Source organism: Liolophura sinensis, chromosome 6 (genome assembly GCF_032854445.1).
Source record: "Liolophura sinensis isolate JHLJ2023 chromosome 6, CUHK_Ljap_v2, whole genome shotgun sequence".
NCBI classification, from domain to species: domain Eukaryota; kingdom Metazoa; phylum Mollusca; class Polyplacophora; order Chitonida; family Chitonidae; genus Liolophura; species Liolophura sinensis.
The window spans coordinates 77379081-77404651 of record NC_088300.1 but is presented as its reverse complement, the minus strand read 5'-3'; the positions used below and the strand labels follow the sequence as shown (position 1 = coordinate 77404651).

The window sequence follows — 25571 nt, the reverse complement described above, 5'->3', positions numbered from 1 at the left end:
TATCAATCTTGACCAAATCTGCTTACTAGTCTACTTAGCTACTGTAGTGTAGAAGTTTACGTAGGGCTCCTACAAGTGCAACCAAGGAGAGATTTCATTCTACAGCTCACCGGGTTAAATCTTTACAACCGTTTTTATTGAAGCTGATAAAGTCTACGGCACTTTTTCCGGGCGGGAGATTTTAAGATGGCGTCGAAGCGAGCTCTGTACAAGCCTGTGCCTGAAGACAAAGCCGCGATAAGGAGAAATAGGTAAATGGATGTAATATCAGTATCGTCATTTGGAATCCTAATTCACTGGCCAGTTCATGAAAGTGTACTTTCTAAATTTTCCCCATTTATACTGACGTTAATGCAATGGTTAGCCAAGTAATAACATGTGGTTTAGTTAGCTCCTCGAGTGAATTATTATTAGTTAAATATTAGATTTAACAGTGTGCTACTATACCGAGCTGCTAAGACAGCTTCACGCACCCCTGGAATGATCCCAGAGAAACTCACTGTTTAATCTTAATAACGGCCTTAAATCTTAATTATTAAATCTTTAATAAAACCCTGACCTTGTAGATGTATTCATCAATGACAGATAAATCATGTCTGCATACATGTTTTTATGTTCTGATGAACGGCTGGAGTAAATCCTTGGTGTTTTGACGAAACGTGTTTGCTTCACGCAATAATCAGTTTCATCAAATCATGAAACCTCAGTCTTTGCCTCGCATGGTTTTGTTTAGTGAGCTTCCCTGACCTTTGTCAAAGGGTCACATGCAGTACAGGCGAAACGTCAGAAGAGCCAGCTGTCGAGTGGGAACTGTATTAATTGAGGCTGTCATTTTGCCACAGCATGGGGACATGTCCAAAGAGTTTGTTTGCAACGACTTGTCAACGAATCAAAAGAACTGAGGGATGTTCTATGTGATTTATTTTTAGCCTTTGCGGTCAGGATAAACTGAATATGCATGAAGCTCTGTGTGATGTGCGAAGTATTGATAGCTTGACACCTTATGAATACGGACACCCGACGAATATGGAGACCAACCCATCAGAGTGGAGGCAACTTGTGCGCAGGAATCGTTTATGTCATAAATATTGGAGTAGGGACAATGAGTGTTTGTTTTGAAGCACCCTTTTACATGTTGTGTCTTTACAGCGTTGAAAACTTAATGTTCTGCAACCAATACTCAGAGAGCATGTTGGACATCCTGTCTTATATCAGAAGTCAGTGCGGCTCTGTCTGCTTGGCACGTCAGTGCATCGTTAGATCAGTTGAGGCACATTCGTGCAACAAGTGGTTTTGTACATTGTAGCCAAGATTGCAGAATGTAACTCACGGTATGGATGAACACATAGTGTTGGGAGAGTTACGAAGAATAACTACTTCTAATGTGTTGGATTGACGAGGAAGTCTAGTGTTAGAAGGAGCAATACAGATTGGGAACCAAAGATTAACAGTGTTTCATGCCTGTCCATTTGTATATAAATATATACTACTGTTTGAATGATCCTGCAAATGGTCGTTGGTTCCTCCTACTGTAATGCTGGCCACCGGCATTTAAGTGAATAATCTTGAGTACGGCACAAAACATCGATGAAATAAATAAAATACTCTTTGAAAGGCTTGTTATGGGAGAAAACTTCTCATGCCTATGCACAGGCCTTCTGAGTGGTCGTCCTTTTAGGCCATTTGAACACTCTTAGTACGGGTAAGGCACAAAACCCTGCTGATAAAAAATTTCCTTGCCATGTTTAGTATCTTAACAATTAACATGTTATGTCTGTGTTAGTTTTCGTAACCCAATTGATCGCACCTATGATGTTATGTTCTTGTTTGTTTTGAAGGAGACCACTAGCTCAGGGCCGTCTTGTGAATACTGCTGCAAAGCCCCGTCCAGCTGGTGAGATAAGATGGGTTGTTGTCAAATCATGTGTGACCTGTTTCCCATTAACACTGGAATACAGCAGCTTAGTTTACAGGATCATTTGAGAAGACATTCTGTGTCTGATTGAGTGAAAGGGGGTGAAGAAAAGGGATAGGCCTACGTGTGCATACATGTATACATAGGCCGACACGTGCAGAGATTCTTTCCTTTGTAGTTATATAGGACTACCCGGTATACAAGTAAATTTAGGCCTACATATAAATTACCTCAAAACATTCTAGAATAAAGTAATTATTTCAGCTCTTCTGCAAGAGGAATGAATTTGGATGAAGTTAATACATTTTGCATCAACCTGTGTGGGGTGTATTTCAATAAATCGCTCACTGACAATTTTATTCTGTACTTTTCATTCCTTGTGCTTTGATAGCAGGGGTTGCAGTATTATTTTTTTCTGTGGTAACCTGCCTGATGCAACTGGTAAATTCTCTTATACCTGTCTAAACATTTCTTGGCCCCTATAAACTTGTTACTAGTTTAGAACTAAAAAGACTATTTTTAACCCTTTGCTACATCTTCTTGGCAAACACTCGAGAATGTCACAAAAAATATCACAGTATGTATTTTCCCTGGCTGTGGGTGGTGGCACAGAAGCTTTTGCTGTAGCCTAGAGTGGGTGAAAACTAACACGTGGTGGGGAACGTTGAGCACATGGTTCACTGTGGAGATTTACTTTTGATTTTGACAGGACTTTCTGCTCTAAATCTTGCATGTACGTTAGTTTCAGACACTTAGACGTACATACAAACCTTCAGTTGTATATAGTACGCTGTGTTTTAATTTCAGATGCATATCATCTAATTTTTTAAGGGTATTTGTGCTTGTATGCCCCTTCTGAAGCACTGAGCTCTTAACCATATAAAATTTCACTAACTTTGGATCAAAATCATGCATTATTTTAATGAAAGTTAATATTTTCTACAGCTGTTGTTTCCTGTAATTAGTGAATGACAAGTTGTATACATGTGCTTTTAGATTCTGATGCATTTCACAGCCTTGAACAAGAGCAGCTGACATCCAGTCCCCGAGCAAGATTGCACTCTCGAGTGTCTCGACCTCCCAGTGACACTCGGCTTACACCACGCAGGTTGGTTAACTGTTCCACGACGGACTGACCCTTCTACACTGTCTTCTGTGTAAAGCCATATGTTGCGTCTTAGGAAGGGTTGTGTGTTTCAGAAATTCTGTCTAGCTGAATTGGAAACAGTGCCCTAAACCTGATGTAATTCAAATCAGGAAATCTATTGTTTCTCTTCATGTTCCTTGAAGTCAGTTCATATCAAGGTCTTTAAAAATGATACTTGTTGGTGCCAGTACCAAGAGGTTGAATGAAGGAAAAGGGACTGGTTGGTCTGGTGTCAGTATAATGTGACTGGGTGGGGTGTCTTGCCTGATGCTAAAGTTGAGGCAGCCCTTTAGCAGCATGATCCGGCTAGGAGAAGACACACATTATCACGCACTGAATGACTACTCATCGTCGTATGACTGAAAAATAGTGAAGTACAACTTAAAGCCAAAGCATGTACATACTTATTCTTACTTCACATTCCAAATATTAGTGATTAAGATGTATTTTATAATTGTTGTGTGCCATGTTAGGTAATGATTGCTTGAATACAATTTGTTGCTTTTTCATTTTTAATTAGAATCACACCAAAGAAAAGCGATGATAGACTGGCATTGTTTTCTGAGCCATCTGGTGTTCTAGACTTGTCAGACAGTGACCTAGATCACACTGAAAAGGTAAGTCAGCCGGTGATTAATGTCTTACGAGAGACTGGCGTTGTTTTCTGAGCAATCTGGTGTTCTAGACTTGTCAGACACTGACCTAGATAACAATGATAAGGTAAGTCAGCCAGTGATTGATATCTTATGAGAGACTGGCAATGTTTTCTGAGCCATCTGGTATTCTAGACTTGTCAGACAGTGACCTAGATCACAATGATAAGGTAAGTCAGCCGGTGATTGATGTCTTATGAGAGACTGGCAATGTTTTCTGAGCCATCTGGTGTTCTAGACTTGTCAGACAGTGACCTAGATCACAATGAAAAGGTAAGTCAGCCAGTGATTGATGTCTTATGAGAGACTGACAATGTTTTCTGAGCCATCTGGTGTTTTAGACTTGTCAGACAGTGACCTAGATAACAATGATAAGGCAAGTCAGCCAGTGATTGATGTCTTATGAGAGACTGGCAATGTTTTCTGAGCCATCTGGTGTTCTAGACTTGTCAGACAGTGACCTAGATCACAATGATAAGGTAAGTCAGCCAGTGATTGATGTCAAATGAGAGACTGGCAATGTTTTCTGAGCCATCTGGTGTTCTAGACTTGTCAGACAGTGACCTAGATCACAATGATAAGGTATATGTAAGTCAGCCGGTGATTGATGTCTTATGAGAGACTGGCAATGTTTTCTGAGCCATCTGGTGTTCTAGACTTGTCAGACAGTGACTTAGATCACAATGATAAGGTAAGTCAGCCAGTGATTGATGTCTTATGAGAGACTGGCAATGTTTTCTGAGCCATCTGGTGTTTTAGACTTGTCAGACAGTGACCTAGATAACAATGATAAGGTAAGTCAGCCAGTGATTGATGTCTTATGAGAGACTGGCAATGTTTTCTGAGCCATCTGGTGTTCTAGACTTGTCAGACAGTGACCTAGATCACAATGATAAGGTAAGTCAGCCAGTGATTGATGTCAAATGAGAGACTGGCAATGTTTTCTGAGCCATCTGGTGTTCTAGACTTGTCAGACAGTGACCTAGATCACAATGAAAAGGTAAGTCAGCCGGTGATTGATGTCTTATGAGAGACTGGCAATATTTTCTGAGCCATCTGGTGTTCTAGACTTGTCAGACAGTGACCTAGATCACAATGAAAAGGTAAGTCAGCCAGTGATTGATGTCTTACGAGAGACTGGCGTTGTTTTCTGAGCAATCTGGTGTTGTTTTCTGAGCCATCTGGTGTTCTAGACTTGTCAGACAGTGACCTAGATCACAATGAAAAGGTAAGTCAGCCGGTGATTGATGTCTTACGAGAGACTGGCGTTGTTTTCTGAGCAATCTGGTGTTGTTTTCTGAGCCATCTGGTGTTCTAGACTTGTCAGACAGTGACCTAGATCACAGTGATAAGGTACATGTAAGTCAGCCAGTGATTGATGTCTTATGAGAGACTGGCAATGTTTTCTGAGCCATCTGGTGTTCTAGACTTGTCAGACAGTGACCTAGATAACAATGATAAGGTAAGTCAGCCAGTGATTGATGTCTTATGAGAGACTGGCAATGTTTTCTGAGCCATCTGGTGTTCTAGACTTGTCAGACAGTGACCTAGATCACAATGATAAGGTAAGTCAGCCGGTGATTAATGTCTTACGAGAGACTGGCGTTGTTTTCTGAGCCATCTGGTGTTCTGGACTTGTCAGACAGTGACCTAGATCACAATGAAAAGGTAAGTCAGCCGGGGATTGATGTCTTACGAGAGACTGGCGTTGTTTTCTGAGCCATCTGGTGTTCTAGACTTGTCAGACAGTGACCTAGATAACAATGATAAGGTAAGTCAGCTGGTGATTGATGTCTTATGAGAGACTGGTAATGTTTTCTGAGCCATCTGGTGTTCTAGACTTGTCAGACAGTGACCTAGATAACAATGATAAGGTAAGTCAGTCGGTGATTGATGTCTTATGAGAGACTGGCGTTGTTTTCTGAGCCATCTGGTGTTCTAGACTTGTCAGACAGTGACCTAGATCACAATGATAAGGTACATGTAAGTCAGCCGGTGATTGATGTCTTATGAGAGACTGGCAATGTTTTCTGAGCCATCTGGTGTTCTAGACTTGTCAGACAGTGACCTAGATAACAATGATAAGGTAAGTCAGCCAGTGATTGATGTCTTATGAGAGACTGGCAATGTTTTCTGAGCCATCTGGTGTTCTAGACTTGTCAGACAGTGACCTAGATCACAATGATAAGGTAAGTCAGCCAGTGATTGATGTCTTATGAGAGACTGGCAATGTTATCTGAGCCATCTGGTGTTTTAGACTTGTCAGACAGTGACCTAGATAACAATGATAAGGTAAGTCAGCCAGTGATTGATGTCTTATGAGAGACTGGCAATGTTTTCTGAGCCATCTGGTGTTCTAGACTTGTCAGACAGTGACCTAGATCACAGTGAAAAGGTAAGTCAGCCAGTGATTGATGTCTTATGAGAGACTGGCGTTGTTTTCTGAGCCATCTGGTGTTCTAGACTTGTCAGACAGTGACCTAGATCACAATGAAAAGGTAAGTCAGCCGGTGATTGATGTCTTACGAGAGACTGGCGTTGTTTTCTGAGCAATCTGGTGTTGTTTTCTGAGCCATCTGGTGTTCTAGACTTGTCAGACAGTGACCTAGATCACAATGAAAAGGTAAGTCAGCCGGTGATTGATGTCTTACGAGAGACTGGCGTTGTTTTCTGAGCAATCTGGTGTTGTTTTCTGAGCCATCTGGTGTTCTAGACTTGTCAGACAGTGACCTAGATCACAATTATAAGGTAAGTCAGCGGGTGATTGATGACTTACGAGAGACTGGCAATGTTTTCTGAGCCATCTGGTGTTCTAGACTTATCAGACAGTGACCTAGATCACAATGATAAGGTAAGTCAGCCGGGGATTGATGTCAAATGAGAGACTGGCAATGTTTTCTGAGCCATCTGGTGTTCTAGACTTGTCAGACAGTGACCTGGATCTCAGGGATACCTGTTAGATAAGTTAGTTCGGGACTTTGCTGTCTATTTTATGCAGAAACCTTATCACTTAAGCTGGTGTAGTGACTTTGTGCTAAACTGTTGAGCATATTATGTATTCCTATCAGTTTTCTGTCATGTGCGGTATCATTAGAAGTGTCAGTTTAGGCACATGATTTTCGGCTCTGGTTTTTGCTGTCATGAGACCTTCTGATAAAATATGGCTACTGGTACAGCACCTTCGTCTGCAGAACTGCTTCGGTGGCCTAGTGATTAGAGCGTCGTCCTGAATTTCGGAAATCCAGGCTGGAACCTATTAAAATGGTACTTATTGCTGTCTTGCTTGGCGCTCAGCACTAAGTGGTTAGAGCAAGGAAACACAACTGGTTGGCCCGGTGTCAGTATAATGTGAGTGGGTGGGGGATGTCATGTCTGGAGTCTTCGGCATGATACGTCAGTGGCGGCAGCACTTATGCAACACGTAACACACATTGCATAACAATGATTCTAAATGACATGTAGAACTCCAAGCATACAGAGTTAAGCTGCAAATGATCTGTCTGTTATTAAACTATATTAAATGTAGCCTAAATGCCATTTGTTAGTTCAAGCATATATTTATTTATTTATTTGATTGGTGTTTTACAACCATCCGCAGGTTGCTGTCAGACCCTTCCACATACAGCCAAAGCATATATGTGATGAGATAAATTCAGGATATTATTTATCTTCAGATTTCCCTTAGAGACTGCTGGATGGTGTAAATAAATTAGATAAAGCAATTGAAGGATGTTAATGTTTGGTTAAGCAGAGATAATAGAGAACGCTTGTTAACGCTTGTTGTGCATATTTATTTGTTTATAGGGCACTCTGTCTCGAGTAAAGTACAACGCGGATCAGCCGAGTGTTCTGGTTGTGGACGCCCCTCATCAGAGTTAACGTGTCGTGCATATTTATTTGTTTATAGGGCACTCTGTCTCGAGTAAAGTACAACGCGGATCAGCCGAGTGTTCTGGTTGTGGACGCCCCTCATCAGAGTTAACGTGTCGTGCATATTTATTTGTTTATAGGGCACTCTGTCTCGAGTAAAGTACAACGCGGATCAGCCGAGTGTTCTGCTTGTGGACGCCCCTCATCAGAGCACAGACCTCAGCCGATCTGATGTTGATACGGTCACAGGATATGTCCAGTCTCCCGTCAAAGTCATCTGTCATTCTCCACGAGTGTGAGCCTCCTCTCTTTTCTGTATGTGAAACTGATATACGATGATGCCATGTGTTCAGATCTAGCCTTTGTTTCTGCAATTCACATGTTTACAAGGTGTGGATTCAAGCATGTTCTGAAGGCATTTTTCTGTGTAGATTGATAAAGGTTGAGGAATTAAGGTACTTAGACTGAAGCTTTAAGTCAGAGGTTTTGTCTGGTACCTAACAGTGGCTACCTCCTGGCACACCTGTCTTGTACCTAGCAGTGGCTACCTCCTGGCACACCTGTCTGGTACCTAACAGTGGATACCTCCTGGCACATGTGTTAAACCAGAAGGCTATCACTTGTTTGGCACATGTGTTTCCTCAACCCCTAATGCAGAAGGCTATCACTTGTCTGGTACCTAACAGCGGTTACCTCCAGGCACACGTGTTACCTCAACCCGTAAACCAGAAGGCTGTCACTTGTCTGGTACCTAACAGTGGCTTCGTCCTGGCACAGGTTTCCTCAGCCCCTAAACCAGAAGGCTATCACTTGTCTGGTACCTGATGGTGGCTTCTTCCTGGCACATGTGTTTCCTCAACCCCTAAAGCAGAAGGCTATCACTTAAATGCAAAATTTCTTCATTATGACGTTAAACACCTGTCAATTAATTTAAAAAATGTAGGTGAAATAGAATTTCTGTTGAGCTTGATGTAATGATAACAAATTTGAGGAGTGTAATAGCTTAAGCAGTATGACTGGACACAGCCTTGTAAACTCATTGTAGTATGGACTGTGGTATAAGGCAACAGCTAGATCTTAGGAAGGTGTGATCTCATTGGGATATTTTATATTCCCCAAAATTGTGGAATAGACAGTTTGCTTAAAGACATACCTGTAGGCAGATGTAGTGTGTGGAAATTTGTTGTTGAGAAGGTTTGTGTTGTTCTGGACCTGCAGTATGCTAAATCAAACATGGCTGAATTTGTCATTTTGACCCATGGTGTATGTCTGGATTTATTTGTTTTCATTTCTGTGTTCGTTAGTTCACCTCTGTTATCTTCATCAACAGTATTGATATTATATACTGCTTCAGACTCTCAGCTGTACATAGGCTCAATAATGATAATAATGAAGTACAGGCATCACCATGTAAATGTAAGAGGTTTCACAAGCTTTTGCTTCACATGCTGGGATCATTATCAAGTGTTTTACATTTACATGGTAATGCCTGGACTAGTTATTATTATTAGGATTGGTAGCTTTGCCAGCTTTACTGATTATATTTTCCTTCTCGACAAACCCTTGTGAAAAGCTTAGAATTTTTAAAAGATGGTTGCAGTTACAATTGTTTTGACTCCTGGAGAGGATTTTTGGTCTATGTTTCAGACGTTTCATTTGAAAAGATGGATACTGACTTAGTAAATCTCGCTTTTGTTAGCCTCCCATTTTCGAGTTGTTTTTTTAGCAACTTGTTATGATGGAAGTTATATCTGCTTGATCGTTTTCTGTATATTTTTTACCTCAAAGTAAATTGTCAATAATCGGTGAGATATTCCTATAGCATTTACGACTGTATGGCCTTTTGTTTTTTCAGGAGGGTAGGGAGTGGTGCTAGGGGCTGCCGAGTGCCAGTAGACAATGTACCCCGAGTTATTGTCAGAGAGTCTGAGTTACCTCCCCCTGTCAATCTTGCCGATCACAACACACAGAGCTTTGGTGAGGAAAATTCTTGGTGAGGTGTCATGGGGCCATTTAGGCAACTGCTCCTGGATGCTTTGGTGGCAGTAAGGGGTCATGGGGCCATTTAGGCCACTGCTCCTGGATGCCGTAGTGGCAATAAGGTGTCATGGGGACATTTAGGCAACTGCTAAATAATTACCCATTTCTCAACCCTCGTACATCTAATTTTTCAAGCAAACTGTTTAAAATATAAACAGGATTGGCATTTCAAAATAGAATTTACATATATTTTATTTTATATTAAAAGAAAAGATAACACTAGACTATATATATCAATAAAGTATCCCACATATTGTTTGAAAGCATACCTTTGTTTTTTGGTGATATGGAATGACAAAGATATCACTGTCCAAGGTAAGCGGAATCATGTGCATTAGGAAGGGAGAATTACAGGAATTAAATCAACCTAGTCCTGAAAGATTGGTTAAAAATCAGATGTGTTTTGGTAGCTAATGCCCAGTCTACAGGCAGAAGCTAAGGTGCAGATACACACTAGATCACATGTTTTCCCCTTGTTCATCCTCAGCATTGTATATCAGACATATAGCGTCATGTTTGGCTTGTTTAACTCCACCATGAACGTGGCTGCTGTGGCATCAGTAATCTGTGACACTATCACCATAGAGCGTCCGCTTCGGGAGCAGTAGATCCAGGGTCAATCCTGGGTCAAGTCACACCTAAGACTGAAAAGAGAAAGTTGTAACTTGCTCGCTTGGTGTTCAGTATGAAGGGATAGTGCAGTTATTGGTTGACTCGTATCAGTATAATGGCTCGGGCGGGGCAGCTTACTTGCCTTCAGTAAGGCATCTCAGTGAATCAGCACAAGATAAAAGAGCGGTGCAAATCCATCCTGCAACAAGGAGGCACAATACATGCACTCTAAGGATTCCTTCGTCGTCATATGACTGAAAAATTGTTAAGTTCGATGTTAAACCCAAAGCACTCACTCACTCACTATTACCAATCTTATGAACACTTCAGTGGTAGTCTACATGTACCAGTGATCTGTTCACAGATGGAACAGGTCGAGAGGTTAAAGCAGGTGAGCATGGTGCAGTTATCTCCCCTAGTGGCAGGCATGTTCCACACCTGCCTGTCAGCTCAAACAGGTACCCTCAGCCTAACTTTGATGACTCTCTGAAGCCGCAGAGCCCGGGGAATGAGGGACAGCTGAGGCAAGGAGGTGACCATTCTGATGACCAGATGTCAGTTGTCAGTAATGTCAGCCAGACCAGCTCACTGCGGGAAATGCTGGGAAGCTCAGCCAGCTGGTGAGTGTTGTACCTTGTGGTTAGTTGTTTAGGGGTACGGACGGGCAATACTCAGCACGTCTTGAAAGCCTCTACCTCAAAAACTTTTAAATCCAGAAATTTCCGTTAATGTATGAGGGGTTGATTACACAGAATGTGTACTGTAATTCTTGGACCTTTACGCATTTTTGCAAGGTGTTTATTCAAACACATTCTGAAGACATTATTCTCTGTAGACTGCTACAGTTGTGTTTTTTTTGTGAAGCCTTGAAACTGGCCATTTCAACCAATATTTTGTCTCCAAAATCAAATTAAAAATGTGCAGAAATTGAACTGAAAGTTGATCTTATGTATGCGGAATTAGGATAATTGTCAATCCCCAACTCGCCCATCCTTTAGTCAGCTATAAAACTTTATCAGCAAATCTGTTTTCATTTAGCGATTCAAAAATTTTTACTCAAAATGTGATTTATTGTTCCAATTTCTTTCAGCCCTACTTCAGCAAAGAAAAGCGGGACTGGCAAGAAGAAAGGTAGTGTGTATATTTTGATATTGTTTTGTGTCCAAGTAAACCCTTGATCAGCGAGGTTGTGTGCTTGAGATCATGCAAATCAGACTGCAAACTTACATTAAGTTTGATCCGTGTCTGCAGGTGTGGTGGTTCTCCCCAAGTGTGATCCGTATCTGCAGGTGTGGTGGCTCTTCCCAAGTGTGATCTGTATCTGCAGGTGTGGTGGTTCTCCTCAAATGTGTTGCGTATCTGCAGGGGTGGTGGCTCTTCCCAAGTGTGATCTGTATCTGCAGGTGTGGTGGTTCTCCCCAAGTGTGATCCGTATCTGCAGGTGTGGTGGCTCTTCCCAAGTGTGATCCGTATCTGCAGGTGTGGTGGTTCTCCTCAAATGTGTTGCGTATTTGCAGGTGTGGTGGCTCTTCCCAAGTGTGATCTGTATCTGCAGGTGTGGTGGTTCTCCTCAAATGTGTTGCGTATTTGCAGGTGTGGTGGCTCTTCCCAAGTGTGATCCGTATCTGCAGGTGTGGTGGTTCTCCTCCAATGTGTTGCGTATTTGCAGGTGTGGTGGCTCTTCCCAAGTGTGATCCGTATCTGCAGGTGTGGTGGTTCTCCTCCAATGTGTTGCGTATTTGCAGGTTTGGTGACTCTCCCCAAGTGTGATCCTTATTTTCAGGTGTGGTTGCACGGCTCAGGCTTGATCCGTGTCTGCAGGTGTGGTGGCTCTTCCCAAGTGTGATCCGTATCAGCAGGTATGGTGGTTCTCCCCAATCTGCAGGTGTGGTACTCCTGAAGTGTGATCTGTATCTGCAGTTGTGGCGGTTCTCCCCAAGTGTGATCCGTATCTGCAGGTGTGGTGGCTCTTCCCAAGTGTGATCTGTATCTGCAGGTGTGGTGGTTCTCCTCAAATGTGTTGCGTATCTGCAGGTGTGGTGGCTCTTCCCAAGTGTGATCTGTATCTGCAGGTGTGGTGGTTCTCCCCAAGTGTGATCCGTATCTGCATTTGTGGTGGCTCTTCCCAAGTGTGATCTGTATCTGCAGGTGTGGTGGTTCTCCTCAAATGTGTTGCGTATTTGCAGGTGTGGTGGCTCTTCCCAAGTGTGATCTGTATCTGCAGGTGTGGTGGTTCTCCCCAAGAGTGTTGCGTATCTGCAGGTGTGGTGGTTCTCCTCAAGTGTGTTGCGTATCTGCAGGTGTGGTGGCTCTTCCCAAGTGTGATCCGTATCTGCAGGTTTGGTGGTTTTCCTCAAATGTGTTGCGTATCTGCAGGTGTGGTGGCTCTTCCCAAGTGTGATCCTTATTTTCAGGTGTGGTTACACGGCTCAGGCTTGATCCGTGTCTGCAGGTGTGGTGGCTCTTCCCAAGTGTGATCCGTATCAGCAGGTATGGTGGTTCTCCCCAATCTGCAGGTGTGGTACTCCTCAAGTGTGATCCGTATCTGCAGTTGTGGCGGTTCTCCCCAAGTGTGATCCGTATCTGCAGGTGTGGTGGTTCTCCCCAAGTGTGATCCGTGTCTGTAGGTATGGTGGCTCTCCTCAAGTTTGATCCTTATCTTCAGTTGTGGTGGCTCTCCCCAAGTTTGATCCTTATCTTCAGGTGTGGTGGCTCTCCTCAAGTTTGATCCTTATCTTCAGGTGTGGTGGCTCTCCTCAAGTTTGATCCTTATCTTCAGGTGTGATGGTTCTCCTCAAGTTTGATGCTTATCTTCAGGTGTGGTGGCTCTGCTCAAGTTTGATCCTTATCTTCAGGTGTGGTGGCTCTCCTCAAATTTGATCCTTATCTTCAGGTGTGATGGTTCTCCTCAAGTTTGATGCTTATCTTCAGGTGTGGTGGCTCTCCTCAAGTTTGATCCTTGTCTTCAGGTGTGGTGGCTCTCCCCAAGTTTGATCCTTATCTTCAGGTGTGATGGTTCTCCTCAAGTTTGATGCTTATCTTCAGGTGTGGTGGCTCTGCTCAAGTTTGATCCTTATCTTCAGGTGTGGTGGCTCTGCTCAAGTTTGATCCTTATCTTCAGGTGTGATGGTTCTCCTCAAGTTTGATGCTTATCTTCAGGTGTGGTGGCTCTGCTCAAGTTTGATCCTTATCTTCAGGTGTGGTGGCTCTGCTCAAGTTTGATCCTTATCTTCAGGTGTGGTGGTTCTCCTCAAGTTTGATGCTTATCTTCAGGTGTGGTGGCTCTGCTCAAGTTTGATCCTTATCTTCAGGTGTGATGGTTCTCCTCAAGTTTGATTCTTATCTTCAGGTGTGGTGGCTCTCCTCAAGTTTGATCCTTGTCTTCAGGTGTGGTGGCTCTCCCCAAGTTTGATCCTTGTCTTCAGGTGTGGTGGCTCTCCTCAAGTTTGATCCTTATCTTCAGGTGTGGTGGCTCTCCACAGGTTTGATCCATATCTGCAGGTTTGGTGGCTCTTCCCAAGTTTGATCCTTATCTTCAGGTGTGGTGGCTCTCCTCAGGTTGCACTGTATGTTACATGTAGTTTATCACAGGTCACTTGCCTTCCATTAGCTTACAATTTGAGATTGCTTTGTGACTGCTGGTGAACATGTGTGTGTCATGCATTGGCAAACACATCAGTTACTCGCCATTAACACCATTGGTTTACTCTGGGCACTCACACATCAGTTACTTGCCATGAACACCATTGGTTTACACTGGGCACTCACACATCAGTTACTCGTCATTAACACCATTGGTTTACTCTGGGCTCTCACACATCAGTTATTGGCCATTAACACCATTGGTTTACTCCGGGCACTTAAACATCAGTTACTCGCCATTAACACCATTGGTTTACTCCAGGCACCCACACATCAGTTACTCGCAATTAACACCATTGGCTTACTCCAGGCACTCACACATCAGTTACTTGCAATTAACACCATTGGCTTACACCGGGCACTCACACATCAGTTACTCACCATTAACACCATTGGCTTACACCGGGCACTCACACATCAGTTACTCACCATTAACACCATTAGTTTACACCGGGCACTCACACATCAGTTACTCACCATTAACACCATTAGTTTACACCGGGCACTCACACATCAGTTACTCACCATTAACACCATTGGTTTACTCCGAGCACTCACACATCAGTTACTCGCAATTTTTAAAACCATTGCTTACCCCAGGCACTCACACATAAGTTACTCGCCATTAACAGCATTGGTTACTTCAGGCACTCACACATCAGTTACTCACCATTAACACCATTGGTTTACACCAGGCACTCACTCATCAGTTACTCGCCATTAACAGCATTGGTTACTTCAGGCACTCACACATCAGTTACTCACATTTAACACCATTGGTTTACACCAGGCACTCACACATCAGTTACTCACCATTAACACCATTGGTTTACACCAGGCACTCACACATAAGTTACTCGCCATTAACATCATTGGTTTACACCGACACTTTGATTTCCTTCACCTATAAAACTGACTGTGAGAGTAATCAGCATGATGAGAAATCATTCACAAACTGAGCACATTTTCACAGCTGTGTGCAATTGCTTGACAAAACATTTAACATTTGGTCTTTTACATATTTTGTCTGTTCACAAAGCAGGTATATAAGAAGTGTAGATTTGCTTTTAGTTCAAGTTATCCTAATTCTTCAACAGTTTCATCTACTACTGCAACCAGTATTTTGAAACATCCTGAGTGAACTATGGGGCGTAGAGAAATAATTTGCACAGTTTTATAAAGCTTGCATCTTTAATGACATAGCTGCTTTGGTGGCCTAATGGTTAGAGAGTCCACCTCGAAGTCGGGAGAGCGGGTACACGGGGTCATATCAAAGACTTTTTAAAAGATACTTGTTCCTGCCTTGTTGACGCCCAGCACTGAGAGGTTAGTGCAAGGGAACAGGATTGGTTGGCCCGGTGTCCGTGTAACCCGACTGGGTGGGGTGCCATGTCTGCTGTCTTCGGAATGATGCTGCATTGGGGGCAGCATAGACTCGCCCCCATGCCACAAGAAGGCATAGTATATGTACACACACCTAATGGCTCCACGTAGTCATTTGACTGAAATGTTGTTGAGTACAACGTTAAACCCAAAGCATTCATGCATTTATTCTTTTATGATGCAAAGAAATTATTTTTATCATCATTTTTCATAATAATTGTGTGCATAAATGCCATTGAAAAAAGTGTTTTATTGGTTGAAAAGGTTGAAGATTTAGAGTAAATATGGTTTATGTGTAAAGAAAACAAAGTGGGGTTATTTTTTGTCAAAAGGTATCATTTATACCAGCCATCTTCTGAATTCACAAGGTAGAAAGCTCATTAGTAACTTGGCAAAGGTCAGTGGTTAACCAAAACTTTTGTCAATGGTTAACCAAAACTTTTCAATTTCTTCCAGCAATAAAACTGAACGCCATCATAGAAGAGAAAAATTTTTGAGTATGACGTCAATCAAACAAATAAATCAATTTATTTGTGTTAATACAGCTTTGTAAAACATGCTTTGATGTACATGTAAACGGCACCCTCGCCTCAGCCAGAGGGCACCTGGCTTATGAGATTAAGTCCATCTCACACAATGTCTGCTCCAGCCTTTAGTCAGGTCTGTCAGGTACCAGCTGTATAAAGCTGCTTTAACTGCTTCTTTACCGTTAAACCTCTTCACTGTTGATAAGTGAAATATTCTTGAGCAGTGCCTGGAAACAGTGCCTGGTAACATTTGGAGTTATTTTTCCTTTAAACTGTGAGGAACATAACTGATCACTATCACATGAACAGTTGTGTTTACTGTTATATAAAAGTGTACAGAGGCACACTCTATACACAGAGTGTACAGAGTGTGTAACTTATACAATGGATATGTGCGCTTCAAGTTTGGTTTAGCAAACCTCTTAACAGGCTGTGGATTATATTGTTACTGATAGGCTGACAATCTTGTCTTCCAGTACGTGTGATATCCTCCAGGTATATGCAGAGTTGCGACAAGTTTAAGGCAGGTGGGGGATCACGGCAAACCAGTGTCAACAAGGTGAGCTCTTTACTCTGCTACGGATTTGATCTCTTGATAAGACAGTGCTGTACATTTTGCTCGTATTCTAACACAATTTAGCTTTGTAATGCAGTTTGCCTATGTTCTGACACTCTCTGTCTTTGCTATGCAGGTTATCTGTATTCCGACACACTCTATCTTTGCTATGCAGTCTGCCTGTATTGTGACAAAAGCTATCTTTGCTTTGCGGGCTGTCTGTATTCTGACACACTCTATCTTTGCTATACAGTCTGCCTGTATTCTGACTTACTCTATCTTTGCTATGCAGTTTGCCTGTATTCTGACACTCAATCTTTGCTATGCAGTCTGCCTGTATTCTGACACACTCTATCTTTGTTATGCTGTCTGCCTGTATTCTGACACACTCTATCTTTGCTATGTAGTCTGCCTGTATTCTGACTTACTTTATCTTTGCTATGCTGTCTGACTGTATTCCGACACATTCTATCTTTACTATGCAGTCTGCCTGTATTCTGACTTACTCTATCTTTGCTGTGCAGGCTATCTGTATTCTGACACACTCTATCTTTGCTATACAGTCTGCCTGTATTCTGACACACTCTATCTTTGCTATACAGTCTGCCTGTATTCTGACTTACTCTATCTTTGCTATGCAGTCTGCCTGTATTCTGACTTAGTCTATCTTTGCTGTGTGGGCTATCTGTATTCTGACTTACTCTGTCTTTGCTATGCAGTCTGCCTGTATTGTGACTTACTCTATCTTTGCTATGCAGTCTGCCTGTATTCTGACTTACTCTGTCTTTGCTGTGTGGGCTATCTGTATTCTGACTTACTCTATCTTTGCTATGCAGTCTGCCTGTATTCTGACTTACTCTATCTTTGCTATGCAGTCTGCCTGTATTCCGACACATTCTATCTTTGCTATGCAGTCTGCCTGTATTCTGACTTACTCTATCTTTGCTATGCAGTCTGCCTGTATTCTGACTTATTCTATCTTTGCTATGCAGTTTGCCTGTATTCTGACTTACTCTATCTTTGCTATGCAGCCTGCCTGTATTCCGACACATTCTATCTTTGCTATGCTGTCTGCCTGTACTCTGACACTCTATCTTTGCTATGCAGTCTGCCTGTATTCTGACTTACTCTATCTTTGCTATGCAGTCTGCCTGTATTTTGACATACACTATAGTTGCTATGCAGTCTGCCTGTATTCTTACACACTCTATCTTTGCTATGCAGTCTGTCTGCATTGTGACACACTCTATCTTTGCTATGCAGCCTGCCTGTTTTGTTGCTTTAAACCTGTATATATATTGCTATGAACCCCCCAAGTCACTACATGTTTTATCATCTTTTGTGGTATCATTCTTAATTTTATTGTGAAGTCATCTCCACCTTCAGCTAAAGAGCATTATGTGTCAGAAAAATGACATCAGAGACGTGAATGGATGGCATTGTCAGGTCCAAAGGGAAGCCTATTGTGGGATGTTGAGATAATTTTGTTCCCAGACTGATCGGTTGTGATCTATTACAGAGCGCTACCTCAAATCGGTCCGTTGTCAGGGGCTCTCAGAGCATCAATAAGACAGTGACAAAGAGAAAAGGATCTGCTAAAAAGTCCAGCTCCGCTCTCTCCACGGCCATTCAGCAGACCCCGCTGGGCTCCCATCAGCCTCATTCTACCAGTGGTAAGACTTCAACCCCCACCCACGAGGAGGTCTCCTTCATGCACAACATCGACGCCTCTGCCATCACTGCTGAGAATGCCTCCACTCTGTCCATGTCCATGTTTCCAGGTAACCTCACCCACATAAATGCTAAATGAAGAAACCCATTTAGTTGAATCTTGATTAACTTTTGAGAATTTCTACTATTTACAGAGGAGACTGTCAGACTGTATATTAATCTTATGACACAACGTCATGTTTGCGTGGAATTTGAGGAGTTGTGTACAGTTTATTTCTTTGCTTTGTAATGTAGTTTACAATGTTAGCCCTGTAAAGCAAATGGTCAGTGTGTCCTCAGTCCCAGTGTCAGATACATGTAGCATCTGTTTGTTTCGTTGTTGCCATTTTGGAAAAACTGGAATCTGTATTGTGGTCAATTTTGCTATTGTGTTTTTTCAATTTGTGTTGTACAGGCGGTGATAACCATGAGCGGGCTCCAGCTAAGAAGGTAAAGTCCCTGTACAGCGTGTCATGTGCACAGCTCACAGCATGGGATATGAGCTCACAGCATGGGATATGAGCTCACAGCCACGAGATAAATGCATTAGCTTATTTGACTGGATTTAATGTATTTGACAGTTGTTTTACGTCATTCCCAAGAATATTTTACTGTACAATGACGGCCAGCATTATGGTTGGAGCAAACCCACAACCATTCACAGGTTGCTGGTAGACCTTCTCACATATGACCAGAGAGGAAGCAATAACACTGGCGAGAGGCTCCTAGGTCATTTAGCTGGGCTAGCACACTAACCACCTGGGCCCACGAAGACCCCTTAACGTTACGAGCATATAAGGGCCATGGCAGTGTAAAGCCTACATTGCTGGTTGAGAAGGCTTCGTACAAGCAGGCCCAGGCCTTGATGATTCTCCATTTGCATATTAGGGTAATGTCGGAAGAAGCTGAATGGTATGTCAGTTTTGTGTGTGCATGTATGCGTGGCTTTTTTTGTGTTAATGACAGAGAGGTGTAATTTTATGCCTCTTATAATGTTTAGTTTACCTGGAAATAAGCTAGCAGAACAGTGCAAGGATTTCACAGCTGTGAGGTCTTTGTTTAGTACATGAACATTGTTTTGATCATTTAACACCACTCATGAACTCCTGCATGTACCTTCACAACCAAATCAGCTTTTTCAGTCTTGATAAAATGGCTGTGAAATGAAATCAGACCCCTCACATTTGTGTCCATTGTAATGACAACAGAGTGTAAGGATATGTAAGTGCTTTGTTACTGCTTTCATGTCTTGCAGTCCCAATCGTTTTAAAACAGTTTTGGTGCTAACACATATTTTGCCAGTCTTTATTGCAAAGCGGTCATCTCCAGCGACTGTGTGTATGAAGACAGTGATTATCTTGCAGGTTACAATTGAGCGGAGTAAGGAGACTCAACTGGATCTGGACATCACGTATAGTGGATACTTACAGTGGTTGTATCTGGACGCAGCAGCCAGGAAAACACTGCATGATCAGGAGAAATGTGCCATGGTAAGCCAAAGCTATCTCACTTGTGCAGGAGGCAAATCTTTCTGTAGGCTGTGCCTGTAATATGATATTGACCTGTCTTGGAGACAGTTATATTCAGCAATGAATAAGGATACATGATAAAAAAGGCAAATAAAAGAGGGGCCATTTCAACTTGCTATCAACTAGTTTAATTCACTTTCACAGTCCAAAAGTAATGATTGTTGAAGTGATTGTCACCAAAATATTTACAAAGAAGATCTTGATGTTTCATTCTAAATAAATATTCAACTTGTTTCAAGTTCTGACGTTATGTGACAAGTCTTTAACTGGCAAACTAATATATGGTTTTATGTTCTATAAATCATTTCCCTGTGACTGATTTGTTTTGAAATGATGACTTACCTCATAACAGTATGTATTAAATTCATGTGTATGTGCTGCATGTCTGAACAATGAACAGTCTGAAACCTCAGAACAATCTGAAACCTCTGAACAATGAACAGTCTGAAACCTCAGAACAATCTGAAACCTCTGAACAATCTGAAACCTCTGAACAATTAACAGTCTGAAACCTCTGAACAATCTGAAACCTCTGAACAGTTAACAGTCTGAAACCTCTGAACAATTAACAGTCTGAAACCTCTGAACAGTTAACAGTCTGAAACCTCTGAACAGTTAACAGTCTGAAACCTCTGAACAGTTAACAGTCTGAAACCTCTTGATGTCATATGCCAAGACTATATTAGCGCATTTCTCACACAGCATGAACTGAACTGAACTGTGTGACTCATGACTTTGTTTGCCAACATTGTAACCATTTACACACAGAATGAGGTGAACAGTTGGTTTGACTCATGACTTTATTTGCCAACATTGTAGCCATTCACACACAAAATGAGACACTTTGTGTGACTAGTCTTCATATACCTGCATTTTAACCACTTCTTACACAGTGTCATATGAACAGTTTATTTGTCTCCACATATCAACGTTGTAACCATTTCTCATGCAAGAGTCAGCTGAAACAGTTTGTGTGACTCTAGTCTTCATATACCTACATTTTAACCATTTCTCACACAGGAACATCTGAACAGTTTGTGTGACTCTAGACTTCCTATATCAACATTGTAACCATTTCTCAAACAGGGCCAGCTGAACAGTTTGTGTGACTCTAGACTTCCTATACCAACATTGTAACCGTTTCTCAAACAGGGCCAGCTGAAGAGTTTGTGTGACTCTAGACTTCCTATACCAACATTGTAACCATTTCTCAAACAGGGTCAGCTAAACAGTTTATGGGAGGAGCTGGAGTCCTTGAGACAGACAGAAACACAGCTCAGATCTGAATTGCAGCAAGTTAAACGGGCAAACTTGCTGGATGAACAGCTGGACTTACAGGTAACATCAGCAAGATAGTGTCTATAGAGTTATCTGATGTCTCAAGTTAGAGCCACAAACATATGCTTGTCTTCCATTAAACGTAATAAGTAACAAATATATCGTGTACTTGTAGAGAATATTTTCTCAGTGACTGCATTTCCCCCCACCCCCATCCTCTCTTTAAAGTCATAGTCCAATAAATGTACCTTGATGGGCATATTACAATTCTTCTTTGCATTTCTCTTTAAGTGTAGATGCTTGTTTACTGAAGATTCCTGGAGGAAAATGGAATGTCTTGATTGTGACAAATATGCTTCTATTCCCCGTGCGATGATACAACTGTATGTTAGTGTAGGCACTGGACTGTCTGTAGCCATTTGTTTCAGAGTTCTGGCCTTTCCCCTGTGATTTGTAAGCTACCACAGCTGAGCTCAGACCACAAACTGTTAGCCCATGCCCTGGACACCACACGTCACCAGATCCCTGCCCAGGGAGTACATCTACCCATGGATCAGGACAGTTACCAAGGTGAGCCCGTCCCATTCCGTTCAGTTACTGTTTATCTGTGTCAGGGGAGATCACCATGTGGACACATAGGCTGAAGCTTTCCCATGCTGTAGTTGTGATGTCATCAACCGCTTATTGTAATGAGACCACTACAAGCATTGAGTGGGAATCCACAAGTGCGGCATTGAACTAAACAACTGCCCTCTATCTTCCTCATGCTGTGTAACCTGGATAAGGACAGGTTTAATGCCCTCTATCTTCCTCATGCTGTGTAACCTGGATAAGGACAGGTTTAATGCCCTCTATCTTCCTCATGCTGTGTAACCTGGATAAGGACAGGTTTAATGCCCTCTATCTTCCTCATGCTGTGTAACCTGGATAAGGACAGGTTTAATGCCCTCTATCTTCCTCATGCTTGTGTAACCTGGATAAGGACAGGTTTAATGCCCTCTATCTTCCTCATGCTGTGTAACTTGGATAAGGACAGGTTTAATGCCCTCTATCTTCCTCATGCTGTGTAACCTGGATAAGGACAGGTTTAATGCCCTCTATCTTCCTCATGCTTGTGTAACTTGGATAAGGACAGGTTTAATGCCCTCTATCTTCCTCATGCTTGTGTAACCTGGATAAGGACAGGTTTAATGCCCTCTATCTTCCTCATGCTGTGTAACTTGGATAAGGACAGGTTTAATGCCCTCTATCTTCCTCATGCTGTGTAACTTGGATAAGGACAGGTTTAATGCCCTCTATCTTCCTCATGCTGTGTAACCTGGATAAGGACAGGTTTAATGCCCTCTATCTTCCTCATGCTTGTGTAACCTGGATAAGGACAGGTTTAATGCCCTCTATCTTCCTCATGAATATACATGATTATCAGTCACCCAATCACTGTCAACATAAGGGATGTGGATAAATGACCTGGGCCAAGTTCCTCATGGCAGTGGTGGGGCAAGTTGATTCTGACTGCAAAGGCTCTTTACCATGTTCATGTTCAGGGTATATTGAGATTTATGGTGTAAAGTTTGTGGTTGTAATGTCAGGTCAGGCCTTGCTCAATTACGCTCATAACATAGGAGATATACCTCGGCAGGCTTTCACCTCACCCGCTGATAAAGGTAGTAGCATTTCTCATTATTGGCAAGCCCAGCACAATGAATATTTACAAGCAGCATCAACCAGTGAAACACTGCTTCGCATAGGCTGTTTGGTCGAACAATATTTACCTAGATGACGGGGATGTGACAAACTTTACTGGCGCGCAAGATGGCTACCTCTTCGAGAGGTGCTGCCAACATATCCAACGTCTGCCTTTTATGCTGTGCTAATGTCGGAAAACAGGGCCAATTACAAAAGCTAATGCGAATAACTGACCCAGAATTCTATGACAAAGTACTGACTGTCGCATGTTCGAACTTTGTATGTTTGCACTGCGTGTACAAATAAATTAAATAAAGTAGACATCTGACTAAAACAACTGGAAAAATGGCAAGCCCAGTTGGAGGTGGAAAAGGAAAACGTTCAAGATTCATTAAGCCACTTCAAAAGGAACTACTTACCTGCTAGTCCCCGATCCAGGGTCTCTTTCACTGACGCTGGTGCTAATAGGCCTAGTTCACAGAGGAAACCTTCACAACCAAGCTTGGAGATTGGCCCCCTGTCATACATGATAGGCAGCGCTTCAAAACACAATGACTTCCCACTGCCAGTCGGTATACACACCAGATTATCATTTTTCAGTACCGTTGTATTTTTTTGGAAAGTTTTTTTGAAAGGCTTTCAATTCACTAGTGTTGAAAAATTGTTCAATCTCTTGTACTACTCCAGCTGGTAAGCTGAGTTGGCAATGTTGTAGGAGTGGTTAGTTCATCACGTGACTAAACCATCCAATAACATTTTGTGTAAGGATTTTCCTTATCTCTGGGGCATTTCGGCCATTTGATTGGCTCTTTGATAACTGGGCCACCAGGTTCAATAACGAGAAATGCTGCTACCTTTATCAGCAGGTGAGGTGAAAGCCTGCTGAGGTATACCCGCTGATGTTATGAACGTACTGCTATATATGCTATGTAAATCACTTTGAAGACACCTCCATTCATAAACATAATACTCTTAGTACTTGTGAAATTAACCTGAGCATGGATAACATTACAGAACAATTGAAATGATAAATACAAAGAATAACACTGGGACCAGTATAATGGAACAGTGAATTCACAAGTACGTACAGGAAATTTGAATTGTCAGTAAATTTACAAGAGAGTTTAAAAGTCACTGAAGTTGTACTTGAATCAGACAGAAAATGTTTTCACAGTAAAATGGTTTGCCTTTAGGGAAATGTGCACATTTCACTGTAGAATTCTTTAGATATTAATGAAATTGTTCTTCAATGCCATTCATATTAGAACAGTATTTTATTTCATTATTTCATTGGTGGTGTACACTGTACTCAAGTATATTTCACTTATACGTTGACGGGCAGCATTATGGTGGGAGAAACCCATGACCATCTGCACGTTGTCTGTTAGATCAGTAAGTGTCAACACATGTACATGTAGTTTTGAATTACAATCCATACATTTCATACATATATATATATAGTGTTTCTATAATATAAAATTTCTACGTTCTTTGCAGAGAGCCTTATCAGTGCTCTAAATGAGAGTGAGCGACTTCTAGGAGAGCTAAGCATGTTAACACGGCGACACACTCCAAAAGTGACTGAGTATTCGCGTGCCTTTCATGCCCTGGAGATGGCAGCCGGGCGAGAGAGTCAGCTACACAGGGACTGCCAGGGGGCGTTAACAGCGGCACATTCCCTCACCACAGCAGAGACCTGCCTCAAAATACAAGCTATACAGGCCCAGAGGAGACTGTCAGTCACGGCTGCTGGGAAACCCATCAGGCTACAGGTCCCTCAGTTGACTGTTAGCTTCAATAAAGAAAATAAAGTCGCTCACACAGCAAAGGCTTAGTTTGTGGATTTGATGTGGGAACCCTGTACTGGAAAATGACGATGTCTGGCCTTCATTGGGAAGTAATCAGTAGACATATTGAACTGTTTGGAAGTTTTCCAGATAGCTGGAAATTTCACTCACCCAGCAGTGTATGCATATTTAAAGACATATACACAGCTTCCCCTCTGGCCATATGTGGGAAGGTCCCAGCAACCTGGTCAGGCATGGTTTCCCACATGGGCTCTGCTTGTTGATTCTGAACTGACCATTATGCCAATTTGTACTCATTTGCAGGTTGATTCTGAACTGACCATTATGCCAGTTTGTACTCGTTTGCAGGTTGATTCTGAACTTACCATTATGCCAGTTTGTACTGATTTGCTGGTCGATTCTGAACTGACCATTATGCCAATTTGTACTCATTTGCTGGTTGGTTCTGAACCGACCATTATGCCAGTTTGTACTCATTTGCTGGTTGGTTCTGAACCGACCATTATGCCAGTTTGTACTCATTTGCAGGTTGATTCTGAACTGACCATTATGCCAGTTTGTACTCATTTGCTGGTTGTTCTGAACCGACCATTATGCCAGTTTGTACTCATTTGTTGGTTGGTTCTGAACCAACCATTATGCCAGTTTGTACTCATTTGCAGGTTGATTCTGAACTGACCATTATGCCAGTTTGTACTCATTTGCAGGTTGATTCTGAACTGACCATTATGCCAGTTTGTACTGATTTGCTGGTCGATTCTGAACTGACCATTATGCCAATTTGTACTCATTTGCTTGTCGATTCTGAACCGACCATTGTGCCAATTTGTACTTATTTGCTTGTCGATCCTGAACCCACCATATGCCATTTTGTACTTATTTGCTTGTCGATTCTGAACCGACCATTATGCCAATTTGTTCCTTTTGCTACCTTTAGTACATGTCATAAGAAAATTTGTATAATAAAATTATTGAGTTATTTAATCAGAATATTGTTTGTCTTTTGCCAATGAGTCCATCTCATCCTGGCTTCCTCTTTGGTCGTGCGTGGGTAGGTCTGTCTGCAACCTGCAAATGGTCATGGGTCTCAGCCCGCCATACCTGGTGGGAATGCTAGCCATGACATATTCTTGGCTATGCCGAAAAACACCAATCAAATAAATGTGAGAAGAAGATTGGTAGCTCACTCTACAATATTTACTACCCACATATGGC

General features: G+C 42.1%; 1 protein-coding gene across 1 annotated transcript; it reads left to right on the top strand.

Annotated features, from left to right (window-relative positions):
• Positions 1–186: 186 nt before the first annotated feature.
• On the top strand, positions 187–24383 carry LOC135467578 (uncharacterized). Its single transcript, XM_064745351.1, has 15 exons — positions 187–251; positions 1839–1894; positions 2912–3023; positions 3583–3679; positions 7726–7880; positions 9441–9562; positions 10602–10857; positions 11328–11368; positions 16266–16348; positions 17865–18126; positions 18471–18505; positions 19420–19545; positions 20803–20922; positions 21291–21432; positions 24046–24383. The coding sequence occupies exons 1-15, from the start codon at positions 187–189 to the stop codon at positions 24381–24383; spliced, it is 2010 nt and encodes a 669-aa protein (XP_064601421.1).
• Positions 24384–25571: the final 1188 nt, after the last annotated feature.